At 46.1% G+C, this 14,321-nt stretch overlaps 1 protein-coding gene across 1 annotated transcript; it reads left to right on the top strand.

Moving 5' to 3' along the window:
- The first annotated feature begins 7,837 nt into the window (after positions 1 to 7,837).
- sox4a (SRY-box transcription factor 4a) lies at positions 7,838 to 10,351 on the top strand. The gene has a single exon (XM_054605896.1). It carries the CDS (start codon positions 7,911 to 7,913, stop codon positions 9,051 to 9,053), a length of 1,143 nt encoding a protein of 380 aa, XP_054461871.1. The 5' UTR covers positions 7,838 to 7,910; the 3' UTR covers positions 9,054 to 10,351.
- Positions 10,352 to 14,321: the final 3,970 nt, after the last annotated feature.

The raw sequence follows: 14,321 nt of genomic DNA, 5'->3' as shown, positions 1-14,321 counted from the left end.
GCATTCGTTTGTTTTAAATTCTAATTCCCCTTAAAGGTACACTCACAGATTTTTTCATAGCTTTCAAAAAACCCTTGAAATCCCCAAATTTTCTTAAAATGGTGTTGATTTGGTTGCACTGTTTTTCATGGTAAAGCCAGATACTTTGACTGGCTCTTCATAAACAGATGGAGTTTGCTAAGTTCTAGATAGTAAATATATATGTTCAAACTTTATTATTCACAGGATTTCATAAGACATCTTTGCTTAAAATAGGCACGACAGTTCATTCTGAAGTTGTTGTGAACTGTTGTCTCCACCATCCATTTCGTGTTCTTCAGTTCTCTCCATTCCTCCAAAGGTCAGTATTGTCAAGAACACTTGTCAAGAGTTTGTAAATTAGTTTCTCAAAGTTTTGCGAAATGTACCTTTACCTCTGTTAGCAAATCCAATTGCCAAGAGTTAGAGAAGATTGATACCTATCTTATGTCTGGACACAACTGTCTCTGTCTAAATTTCATAATTAAGGCAATGAGTGCCTCAAAACTGATCTCTTTTTGCTTGTGTCTTTAATCCGTACACAAGCAGTGAAAATGACAAGTTGTGGTTTTTCTAAAGAGTTATATTCTGTCTTTGTCTTTGCCGGTTGCCTGGCAACCTCACCTTTCACCTCCCAGTAAAACCACAATGTGCAATTTTTACATTGCTACCTGTAGTTTCCATAAAAATACTTTAGACAAATTTGATTTTAAGACTGATAATAGAAACAAATTGCTTTTTATTTTTGCCGTTATGAGTGATTTATGTGTAATATGCTATTTAAAGGCTTTCTTGTGTGGCTGACTGTGGAGAGGAGCTGATGGAGGATTTTCTCCACCAATGTTTTGCTTGATTGCCTCTGATCTCTTCAATCTTGGCGAAGCAATTCTTCTAATATCTCCACAGCCATAACACAGGGGTTAGTCCTTTTATAGATGAACTGCGAAGACTGACAGCTCCGTATAAATTGAGAAGGCTTTAGAGGAAAAAGAACTGAACTAACCCTTTAAAAAACCTGGTCAATTTTCAAATCTCTTTGTGTGTCGCTGACCTTAACAGCATCCAGTGACCCAGCTGGACTTCACTGTACCTTCTAATAAACTCGCCTTTTTTCGTTTTCTAGCTCCCCGGGGCCTATGCTCACCTCAGGATAAAGACATTGTTAGTGTGACTGAGGTATGTTGCTTCAGAGACTGACTTCTACTGCCAGATGGTTTTCCCCGGGGAGCTACGCTAACGTTAGCCTGATCTATCTGCCTCAGTATTGGTATTGATCCGTGTTTAGTGTCGATGCCGGGGGAGTAATGATCGCACATAGTCAGTCGGACACACACCGCCGGAGCACCGCAGGAATGGTCGCAATCAGTCTAAGCGTGGAAGGAGATGCACACACACACACACACACACACACACACACACACACACACACACAAACACACCTGCCTGAACACACGCACACAAACACACACAGTGGTACAAAATGTTCTCTTTCTACTCCTGCCGCACTGCAGAGCCTCTGCTGCTTCACTCCAGCTATAAAAAATAAAAAACACACACACTTGCAATAAGCTGAGACGAGCTGATATAGCCACAACAACTGAGCAAGCGATGCCAAACCCTCCACACACACACACACACACACACACACACACACACACACACACACACCACCTCCTCCTCCACCTCCTCCTCCTCTCCCTCTGCAGCCGAAAGCCAGAGCAGACAGATAAGCAGGCAGCCAGAGACGGACTAATCCTCCCACAGTGAGAGACGCTCTCGGATGGTATATGATGAGAGTCTAGCTAAACAGACAGAGAGAGAGAGAGAGAGAGAGAGAGAGAGAGAGAGGAGAGAGAGAGGGTGGTGGGGAAGGAAGAGGGAGGCTGCATGGGGAGGGATGAGAGGCAAAAGGGGAAAAGTGAGGCGAGGATACAGATTAGCAGAATGATGAGGACAAAAAAGGGAATTTAAGCGTTATTAGTGTGAGAGTTTATTTTAAATCCCGCCGTTTCCCCCCTTCCTCCCCCCCCCTCCTCACATCCTGCCACAGTCTTGCACCTTTTTATTTTTTTGATAATGTTGCTATTTTGAAAAACCGAGCCTCTCCGCCTTGCTAACCAGTCTCTCAATCAGTCTCTCCCACTCTCTCTCTCTCTCTCTCTCTCTGCACCCCCCACCCCCACCTCATCCCTATCTCTCTCCCTCTCTCCCTCTCTTTCCATCTCTCTCCCAGTCTGCCTGAGACTGATGTAGGTCAGTGCGTCTGGAGCCTGTCTGGAGCTGCAGAGAGCCTCAGAGCTCCACGCCTGGTCCTCATCGACCCCTGTAACTGCTGCCGCCGTGCCCGGGATGAGGACAGCGCTCCCTGGGCTACGTGAGGACACCACCAGCCTGCCTGACCCGCCTGGAGGAGGATGTGCCAGCAACACAGGAGGAGGAGGAGGAGGCGGAGGAGGAGGAGGGGGGAAAGAGGAAGGGGGTGCGGGGTGATATGAGGTCTCTGCACACCATCCAAAGCTTAGTCAGCGTATGTTGTTTTTTCGTGTGTGTCGAAACGTAGATTTACATGGAGACGAGGAGAGGCAGAGCGAAAAGGTAGAAATGCAGGAGATGGAGAGGAGATAGGCGCTGCAGTTGTGTGTCTCTCTTCCGTGATATGCAGCACTACAGAGAGTTTTTAGGGGGGAGATATTTCCATGCAATGTTGCCTCGGCGTTCCCCTTCCTGCACACACACTCTCCATACTCTGCGTGCCTCTTCCTCCACTCGCCACCTAACTTCGTCATGATGCTCTCTGTCTCTTTCTCAGATCCGACTCTTCTTCGTGGCTGCAGCCGTCGACGTTCCTGCAAAAAAAAAAAAAAACCCCAGCAAACTCTGATGCGACTTCCTTATTTCTTCTTTTGTAGTGTATCCATCCCTGTGCTGCCGCAAACGGATCCAGGTCTGAGAGACGCCCTCCACCGAAAAATGCCGAATATCGCAAGTGTCCGTTCTCCAACTCGTCGCAATGCCCTTTCCATGGAAACCAAACGGGTGCAAGGACGACGACGACTTTCGATGACTTCTGCATCTCCTGATTCTCCTCTCCTTCCCTTCTCCCCCCCCCCCACCCTCCTTCTCCTCCTCCGCTCCTTCCCACTCCTCTGGCTTTTAGACAATGCCCCCAAAAAACGATCGTTGTATCAGAGAGTCTGAGTGTAGTAGAGTGCAGCTGTGAGAGTGGCTGAGTGTGTGTGTGTGTGTGTGCGTGTGTGTGTGAGCGAGTGTGTGTGTGTGTGTGTGGTTTGTGAGCGAGTTTGGTGTGTGTGTCCATGAGAGAAAGTGTGTGTGCTCTCGATTTGACTCTGCAGCACGTCTGGGTCCTGCAGAGGCACTCTGGTACTTCGCCGGCTCTGTGACTGTTTGTGCATGTTTCTGTGTGTGTGTGTGTGCGTGTGTGTGTGTGTGTGTGTGTGTTTTTTTTAAGTGTGTGTTTGTCTGCATCGCCGTGACACAGCAATCATCTGACCGGCCTCGTCATCGCTATGGGGGCGAGGGTTGTTTTGGAGTTCCTTGGGCGTGGCGTCTCCGGCCCGAACCACACCTCCCTCTTTCACTCACTCATTCATTCATTCGTCTGTTTCTTTTCATCTGACTCTCATCGCTTTTTTTTTCCCCCTCTACCTTGACCAAAATCCTCTGGATTACAGTAGCGATGGAGGGATAAAGCGAGCGAGCGAGCAAGGATTCCCAAATCACTCATTCTCTTCATAACAAGACATTTTTTTAATTTGCCATCATCACCGTTTATTTTTCTATCGCTTTGCAGTCACTCTTTATTTCGCCTCTGGTCTGTTCACCGTCAAGGGCGCTCTCTCTCTCTCTCTCTCTCTCTCTTCTGTCTTTGCATCCACGTAACGAGTGCTCGCTCTTCCTCTGTACCGCTTTCTGTGTGCCTCCATGCAGGATTTGGAAATGTGACGGAGGGAAGGAGGGAAGAACATCGGGATCGAGGGAAAACGTTAAAGAAGGATGGAAAGAGAAACTGAAGAATTACTTCTCCAAACAATTTGGTCTTTTTATGTCCAAACTTCAGCTCGGTAATGAAGCGTAAAGAAGGAAGTATGAGAAAACAACTTGTGGGCATCAAGAGAGGTTATTTGGGAGGCCAAGAATGTAATCAAATTAAGGCCCAAAAACTGCAAAAAAGTGAACCAAAAAGTTCTAATTTCCGACTTGTTATTGTCATGTGTTCCTGTTATTTTGTTCACTCACCCAGTTATCTTACCTCCCCGTTTATCTGTTTTTTTTAGCTCTGATTGTTGGGGAAGAAACACAGAAGGATACAAGCTAGCACGAGGTACTGTATGTTCCATGGCAGTGACTTTGTTAGTGTTGTTGTGTAAGGAGTGACAGCAGTAGGTGGGTGATATGGTGAGATGGCCACCTGCACTGTCTGCCACATCCACACAAAGCACAGAGAGGACAAACTGCCTGTGGATGAGTCACACCGAGGGAGACGGAGAGAAGGGAGTGTGTGTGTGTGTGTGTGTGTGTGTGTGTGTGTGTGTGTGTGTGTGTGTGTGTGTGTGTGTGTGTGTGTGTATGCAAATGAGTGCTTAGTCTTCAGTTTTTCTGTTTAACTGCGGAGCGGAGGGGACTTCCCACCGGTTTTTCAAACTTTCAATCCCTGGAAGAGCTCCAGTTCAGTTAGGGCTGCACACACATACACACATGTTTGCACACACACACACACACACACACACACACACACACACACACACACACACACACACACACACACACACACACACACACACAAAGGCCTCATTGTGTCTGACCCCGCATGACGAGCAGGCAGGTCAAAGTTGCACGTCATTCATGGTGGTTGAAAAAGGCAAGTTCATGGTAATGAGTACCTCCGTTTGACTGCACGCAGAGACAGACACACACACACACACACACACACACACACACACACACACAATCACGCTCACACACACTTTTTTCTCTACTGCACGCTCCCTGTGTCTCTTTTTTGGTATGTTATCGGATTCTTAATGTCACCCTTTGCTTTTACGACACTCTTTGACGACTGTGAGTTGTTTTTTTCTCCAGCCTTGCTTCTAATAAATCCAGCTCCCTGCAAAAACACACACACACACACACACACACACACACACACACACACACACACACACACACACACACACACACACAAACACACACACACACAAAGTCACGTGCTGTACACTCATTTAGCCTGCAGTTTGCTCCAGGGTAAGCCTGACACGGCAGGTTAATGTTTATGTTTTATTAAAAAATTGCATATTAAACACGGTGTCAGTCAGCTTTGAAATAACAGAGGTTCCTTAACGGAGGTTTTTAATTATATTTTTTAAAGCCCATTAAATAATTTCACTACTACCGCTTTTAATGGAGTGTTTGAGTGTCAAAAGGTTAGCAACGTGCAATTTTACAGGTGTGATAATATAATTCTGGCAACAAAAAATAAGAAGAAAATACTCAACCCAGAATTACCAGCAGCATATCATCCTCATACAACCCCCACCAGTCTTAACTCCAGCTCCCACCGCACACACACAAACACACACACACACACTTTGAAGAAGTCGCTGCTAGAGCCCCAGTCTCCCACAGCACTCCCTCATAATGACACCACCCCTTTAGGCGTCAACAGAGCGCCGGTGTATTTGGGGTAAACACATGGCTCCGGCAGCTCTGAAGATGACAGAGCGATAGGCCGGCGTGATGGGGCTCGGCGGCCCGGCGCTGCCAGAGCCGCACATCTGCCGGTGACAGAGTGGAAAGCTACCTGACAGCTGCTCCTCACACATCAGATAAGATTACAGGTCTACCTGCTACACCTGTTCAAACAAAAACCAGCGTGTGCGTCGAGATAGAGAGGGGTGGGCGAACTAATCTGGTGGCAGGTGTACACTTATAATTGGGGCAGCTCAAGATATAGACTGATGAAGGAGCTCATTATTATTTATGTGTTTGATTTATGTAAGCACCGAGGGGTAAAGGAGCTGGCTTGTGAAATTTTAAAGAGTTTATGCCTTTTTTTTAATCCTGACATAGATCACGTCATGAATTAAGAATGGACGCCATAAGTGCATCAGTGATGTTAGGGAACATGAAAATCTAATCAGACAAGATAAATAGATATTCTGTTGATTCGTGGAGCTGCATTCTATACGGTGACCTTTAACTGAAGGACACACGTTCACTTTTTTTCTTTTTTTCAATTTGGCAACACAACACTTCAGTTCTGCTGCAGGATCAAGGGGGAGCCTTCACTGCCAGCCGATGACATCACCTGCATGATTTAACGACGGAGGCTCAAAGCAGCCGATTACAGGACGGAGATAAATCCGCCGTGCATGCTGACACACACACACACACACACACACACACACACACACACACACAGATATATACACACAACGCACACCTCATCAGCTCCCTTTGGCTCTAGCCTGACATCTAGCGACACAGGCTGTAATGTGATCCTACATGACATGTGCATGTTAACATAATGGAGCTGTGGAGGAGGTGGTGCAGAGCTGCTGTGGAGTCGGTGTGACTTTGTTTTTTTTGTTTTTAAGTGTGTGTGTGTGTGGCCCTGATCCTTTATCCTGTTCAGGTTCCTGGTTTACCATAACGCACCGATGAAGGGTGTGAAGAACAAATCCTCTCCCTCACTTGTTTACACTTCCTGCTGTGATGTAATGATTTGTAAATAACAGGTTGGATGAGCTATGTTTGGGTGGATTTGGCTCTCTCTCTCTCTCTCTCTCTCTCTCTCCGCTGCATCCCTGCTCACCGCACTGCAGGCTGACTAACGTGTGGTGGCCGCTTTTGTGTTCTCCTCAGCATTTCCTTGGCCCCTCAGCATCACCCATAACCTAAATTTAGTCAATACTCATCCACATGAAAGCAATAAGGTTCTAAGTATAACCTTGCAGCAGGGGAAAGGACAACGTGCCCCTTTAAAACACACACACACACACACACACACACACACACACACACACACACACACACACACACACACACACTAACACACACAAGGAGTGCGTCTTTCCTTCAGTGGAGTCTGACAGGAATGAGGTCAGACACACCGATCCTCATTGCACATTATTATTATTATTACCCTTTTTTTTTTTTTTTTTCTTGTATTCGGCCAATGGGAGCACAGTGGGGGAGGCGTGGTTTGAGCCAGGATGGAGACAGACGCCGATTGGCTTCTATATCTCGCGATGAGGGTATAAAGCGGCGAGGTTCTCGTTGTTGTGTTTACAGTACTATTACAGAGAGCTCAGGAAACAGGGAGACTATGAGAACGCTCAGCTGCTCCATTCACCCACATGGTTCCTCCACCGCACGGACACGCCGCGCTGCAGACAGCCGGGCTCGCGTAAGGGACTTCTTGCACTGCTGTCGGCCTCAGCGGCGCGTCTCCGTCTCCGGGCTCGCAGGGCGCGTTTTCAGCCGCACAGGCAGCTGAGAGTTGCTGTTGAGTAGGTTTTTTGGGATTGTATTTTTTTTATTTCAGTGAAGAGCACTGGTACAAGTTGAGAGAGAGAGAGAGAGAGGGAGAGAAGAGAGAGAGAGGACGTCTCCAAAACAAAAACAACTGAACTGAAAGAGGAGAGACTTGGATGAACTTTTTTTTTTTTTTTTTTTTTTTTTTTTTAAGAGCAGTGATCTGAAATAAGAACAAGTGAGGAGTTATTTTGTTTTTTTCTGTTTAAGACTTAAAAAAAGCCTTTTTCTTTTTTTTTTTTTTTTTGGTGAGAACTTTTGTCTCAGCACTGAACTGAGCTAAACTGAGCTGAGCTGAGCTGAGCTGAGCTGAGCTTCCAGACTCTTTGGAGGACAGGATGGTGCAGCACATGAGCCAGACAGACACCGCCCACGCTCACTCTCCCGGCGGGGACTCCTCCACCGACACGGGGGACATGGACCTGGAGATGGACGTGTCTCCGACCCCCGAGTCCCCGTCCTCCTCCCCGGGGGTCCGGAGCGACTTGGCGTGGTGCAAAACTCCGACTGGGCACATCAAGAGACCCATGAACGCCTTCATGGTGTGGTCGCAGATCGAGAGGAGGAAGATCATGGAGCAGTCTCCGGACATGCACAACGCGGAGATCTCCAAGCGGCTGGGGAAGAGGTGGAAGCTGCTGAAGGACGTGGATAAGATCCCGTTCATCAGGGAGGCGGAGCGGCTCAGACTCAAACACATGGCCGACTACCCAGACTACAAGTACCGACCCAGGAAGAAGGTGAAGTCCGGGAGCGCACCGAGCAAGCAGGCGGAGAAGAGCGCGGAGAAGAGCGGAGAGCGGAGCTCCAAAGCCGGCGTGAAGAGGAGCCCGGCGTCCAGAGGAGGCAGCAGGACGCACAAACAAGGAGCCGCCAAGGACTGCGCGTCTCCCGGGGACCACCAGGCGCTCTTCAAGTCCAGGTCCGTGTCTGGAGCCAGGCAGATCCCGGAGAAGCGCAGCGGAGAGGCGCGGCGCGGACACGTGTTCTGCGGGGCCGGGAGCCTGGAGAGCGGGCCTCCGTCCGTGGGGGTCCCCGCCAGCCCCACCCTCAGCAGCTCGGCCGAGTTCAGCGACCCTCTCAGCCTGTACGAGGAGCAGAGCCCGGCGGCCACCAGCGAGTCCTCCTCCTCCTCTCACACCGCGCGTCTCAGGTACGCAAGAGCCTCCTCCCCAACACCGTCGGCCTCTCACTCCTCCTCATCGGTGTCTTCTTCTTCATCATCCTCCTCCTCCTCATCTGATGAAGAGTTTGAAGACGAGCGGCTCGAACCCACTCCGAGCCCCGGGTTTGAGAGCATGTCCCTGGGTGGGATGGGCTTCTCCGACGCGGAGCTGGACCGGGACTTGGACTGGAGCTTCGGGGAGTGCGGGGCTGGATCTCACTTCGACTTCCCCGATTACTGCACCCCGGAGGTCAGCGAGATGATCTCAGGAGACTGGCTGGAGTCCACCATCTCCAACCTGGTGTTCACCTACTGAAGAATGGAGGAAAAACGACCCCCCCAGTCTCCCACACACACACACACACACGTTTATGAAACTGTTCCAGACCAGAATATCTCCCTCATTCTTTCACTTAGAGAAGAAAGGAGAGGAAACAGGAGAGGAAAAGGTGTCCTGTGTGTGCACGCGCAGACTTGGACAGCTTCTCCGGTGCGCTTCACGGGGACGCGCAGACGGTGGAAATGCTTAAGTTTGCATTTTTTGGGCCACAGAGGAGGAGTGAATGTAAGCAGAGAGCAGTTTTTTTTCTTTAAAAGCTGAAATGTTCAAACCAACCCGAGGACTGAGACCGGACTCTGAATCTTAATGTTGTGTTGGGGGGGGAAGAAAATAAAAAGGGACAATTACTGGACAGCGCGTCATGCTGGGCTTCTGTTAAAGACATAGCCAATTCACATCGACCATCAAGTTGCTCTTCAGGTGTAGTTTTTTTTCCAAACTCAAAAAACTAGTTTCAATATCAACGCGCATGCCCTCTGAGACGAGGAGGATTCTGTTGTTGTTGTTTAAAAAAATGCGTAAAAAAAATTGTTCATTGCTGCGTTAATTACGCAATTTGTGTGACCATATAGGACACAGTTCACTATCACCAGCTTCTCTTTCAACGGCAGGACTTAATAACAAAGACTGACTCCAAACTTTTTTTCTTTTCTTTTCTGAAACCTTTGTAAACACTCAGTGGCACAATTCAGGACCAATGTCTCCCGACGCGCATCCTTCTCCTGCCTAGTGCTTCAACTTTGTAGTTCCTCTGTGTCAGATGACGTTTTTTTTTTATATCGATGTATTTATACCGGCCAAACTTTTTTATACATAGAAGTATTGTTCTCGTACAGGTCTCGTTTGTGTTTGTGCACATAACACCTGTCTGTTATCCAGCGCGGAAGGGCTAGAAGTGTATCTTATTTAAAATTGTCTGACTTCTCTCACTTTTAAGGAGATTTGAGTGTGTCATGATTTTCTACTTGTATTTTTGTACAAAATCTATAGAAAAAGGGGGGTTTTTCCAGCGAGTGGGTAGCCTACAACATTGTTGTTTGGGTCTACATTGGTGTTTTAGACGTGCAGAGGGGGGGTTTGTTTGGCACAATCTGACCTCACACAGTGTTTACAGTATTTACCCACATGCTTCTTAATGGCACAGTGACTCCAGTTTCACCAGCCAAGTAAACAAAGCACCACTGAGGCTCCAAGTCTGAGTGGTGACTGTTTCCAGTACACATAGACCTAAAGTATACGAGTGTAAGATCCCAGAGAGTCACTGTTTGGATAGAGCTAATACCTCTGTGTGCTTTTTTTTTTTTTTTTTTTTTTTTTTTTTTGTTTTTTTTATCAAGATAAGTTTTATTTGAACCACTGGATGGAATTTCACACTCATTCCACTTTGCCTAGACTTTGGAGGGAGGGAGATGTATGAAGTGCTTCATCTGTTATTGCGCAAATTGCATCAAAAAATAGTATTTAACCTTTCTGTACCTGTTGGCTAAGTATAGCAGGCTAATTGTTTTCCTATATTATGGCATGGCAAATAGCATTTGTATTTCAGATTCAGGTATATGTAGCTATAGCTGTTGTGTTTAAGATTTTTAAAAGAATAATAACATGAAGATATTTATGTAAACTGACTGTACTATAAGCAAAGATTGTGTGTTTTATGTATGATGATGATCAACGACAGGCACTAGGACAGCCATCTTTGGACATCCTTATGTTGAAGATGATTGTGGTCCAGGAGTTTCTTTTTCTTTTTTTTTTTTTTCTTTTTTTTTTTTTTTTTGACCTTTCAGACATCTTTTTTTTCTATCGTCCTCTTTCTTTTTTCATTTGTGCAATATGCTGTGTATGATCATGTTTTGTCCAATCATGCCAATATCATTTGATGTTTATAGCTCAAAAACCAGCCAATGTTTGGGTCAATCACTGCCTCTCAGACCTCTGTACAGATTGTCGTTTTTTTTATTTGTTTTTCTTTTCTTCCAAGAAGGAAATAAAATCAGCTGGAACTGAAAAGTACAAAGTCTTTATTTCTTGTGTTCCCCCCCCCCCCTTATCTGTGCCCTTTAAAGAGCCAGACTAAGTAGCTACCATCCAGTTTTATCTAGGACTGAACCGGAGCAGTCACACCTATTGAAGCCCAAAGCATGCTCAAGAAAAAAAAAAAAGGTGAGCCTTCATTATCGCATTCCACAGCTAAGCCCTCATTCAAAAGATCCAATCTGATCTCTGATGTTTACACTGAGTATGTGTTTGGCTCTGGGTATAAGCGTGCAGTCGCAGACGTGTTGGCGAATCAATAGCCGGCCAGTTAATCGATAGGAGTGGTCTCGTTCTCTCTCTCTCTCTCTCTTACTCCGTCTGATTCCACACGTGCAGAAAACGTGGCTGCCATGGAAACACTGTATCCAAGAGAGAGGCTGCAATCCACTCTGTGTGTGTGTGTGTGTGTGTGTGAGGTTGAAGGGACACAGACTGATCCATCGGGGTGGGGTAGGTTCGGGGGCGTCAGACATTTCTGCAAGGCATGACTGGAATAAAGGAGGAGGAGGAGGAGGCGTGTGTGTGTCTGTCTGCGGGTGAGTGTGCCAATGTGAGGGAGGGAGGGAGGGAGGGGGATAAGGTGCAGAGGCGGGGGGGGTGTTTGTCTGTCCTGGTGGATCGTGCAGGAGACTGCTCCCAAATCCAATTAATTCCTTCTGGATGCATTCATTTGTCTCGTGCATCTGACGAGAACGAGAGACGGAGACAGAGAGAGAGAGAGAGAGAGAGAGAGACCCCAAAGGTACAGTATTTAGTGTGTATCAATTTACGCCCTATTCCACAAGAGACATTGGTAATTATTTCCATCTCTCTCTCTCTGTCAGGAGAGCAGGGTCGTCTCCAGCTTTCCTCTGACATGTCGGGCCGGGTAATGAGAAAGATAAGGCATGGTCATTACACACACCATCCCAAAGACGGGACGCGGGCCCACAGATGTCTGCAATAAGGTTGACATCACACAGGAAATAGTGTTTGAAGTGTCCCTGTTTAAAAAAAAAAAAAAAAAAAAAAAAAGATAAAGTCCAATCACCCCCCAGAGTCTGATGGATACTGGGAGATAAAAAAAAAAAGAAAAGATGGTCTCCTCACACGCATGTTCACAACTGAGCCACATAAAGACACGTGCAAACAGAACAGATGTGTAAACAGATGCATTCAAGAGGGCCGAACACTTGACCCTCATGGCTGATCAAAACAGCTTATTTGTTTCCTGTGTTAGTCTGAGATCTACAAAGTCAACAGGATCTATAAAGGATCATGTCAACATAGTATCTGCTTAAGATACAGGCCAAACATTCAAGTATATCTATCTGTGTGCTCCAATTCACAGCCAAAGTTCAAATTTAGTTTAACTTCAGAGCGCATTTGAATTGCTGAAACAAAAATTCAAATCTCAAACTGGATTGTTCTCTCAACGTCTGTGTTCCTAAAATAAATAAATAAATCAAAATCCCAATATTTCATACACTCATAGTGTGTTTTGCATCACCGGCGGTGAAAGTAACTGAGGACGTTCAGTCAAGCACTGTGCTTAAGTACACTTTTGATGTACTCGAGAATAAACATTTCCCTGAGATGAAACCAACCTGTTTGGCTTATGAACCCTCACATGTCTATGAATTGTTAACAGTTCCAACAAAGACACATTTCCCCACTAAACTTTTCAGAAGGTGTCATTTCATTTAAATGACACCCAAACAGGTAAAAGTGTCCGATATTTCACCTAAAAAGCAAATATTAGATAAAACCCCTCTTTTCTACCACATTGATTATCTCATGACCCCCATGTTTATCTTGTTGTGAACCTTTGGAGGGTTTTGACCCCCCAAAGTGTATATAAAGTACTTAAAACTACTCATTTTCAGCTGTAATAATTCAATAATGTCATATATCATTCACAGGGGCATTTTGTTCTGCAGAGCGAGTACTTTTACTTTTGATTCGTACATCTTGCTGATAAGAGAGGATTTTAAATGCAGGACTTTTACTCGTAATGTCGTATTTCTAGAATGTTGCGTTGGTACTTTTACTTATATGTGTGTGTGTGTGTGTGTGTGTGTGTGTGTGTGTGTGTGTGTGTGTGTGTGTGTGTGTGTGTGTGTGTGTGTGTGTGTGTGTGTGTGTTAAACTGTGTCACATGTATTCCTATTATGCCTCTTCTGGATGTTACACTCGGCGGCTGTGGCGTAGTGGAGAGCAAGGTAGTTCTCCAATCAGAGGGTCGGTGGTTCGATACCCGGCTTCGGCAGTCGATGTGTCCTTGGGCAAGACACTTAACCCCAAGTTGCTCCTGAAGGCTTGCCATCGGTGTGGACTGGATGATGAATGTTAGTTAGAGTCTGATGGTGGCACCTTGCATGGTAGCCTGTCATCAGTGTGTGAATGGGTGAATGATATGTAATATACTACTGACTGTAAGTCGCTTTGGATAAAAGCGTCTGCTAAATGAATGTAATGTAATGTAATGTAATGTACACTCCGCCAGTTGTACCATTGCTGTGTACTTTTCTATATATTAGTGTAATTCCACTATGTGAGAGCAGGGTGTGTGTTTTTTTAATTTATACTGATACTACACAATTACAGTGATAACACATCCGATAAACACATAGTGATGCACTTTAGGTCCCAATGGATATGTTAAAGGAATAATATGGAACATGATATTGATAGTAGAGGAGACACAAACACCATTAAAGCTGCATAAAGGCGCCTCAGAACATCACAGACGCCCTCACAGTCCCTGGAGGAACAACACAGGAGCTCTGCAGCGATTCTTGCCGGTGAAGTTGAAGGCGGGACACGGAGTCATGAGGCATGCACAGACAAAGAGGTCCACAAACACCGCTGTCATGGCACGCAGCCCAAACTCTGATTCACTGATGTGCAGCCGGTTGCGCTCCTGCAGTCTCTGCAGCTCTCTGAGGGTCGAATCGAGTCCAATGATTTATCAGATGGAAGTGTGGAGATTAAAAAAGAAAAGAAAAGAAAAGAAAAAAAAAAAAGTTTAAGAAGTGGAACTTAACTTGTATCATGTGTCAGCGGTGTGAGTGGAGACAAAGGAAAGGAGGCTGATGCGCATGTCAGTGCGTAAAAGTCGGACAAAGTGGATTCAGCAAGAGTTGGAAGAAAGCTGGACTTTGTCAGGTAAGTTGTTAACACCTTTATACTATTAATAACGTCCTATACTACTTTTTTTTTTTTTTT

Source organism: Anoplopoma fimbria, chromosome 10 (assembly GCF_027596085.1).
Source record: "Anoplopoma fimbria isolate UVic2021 breed Golden Eagle Sablefish chromosome 10, Afim_UVic_2022, whole genome shotgun sequence".
NCBI classification, from domain to species: Eukaryota; Metazoa; Chordata; class Actinopteri; order Perciformes; family Anoplopomatidae; genus Anoplopoma; species Anoplopoma fimbria.
Note: the sequence above shows the minus strand (reverse complement) of the source record. Positions and strands in the feature narration are given on the sequence as shown.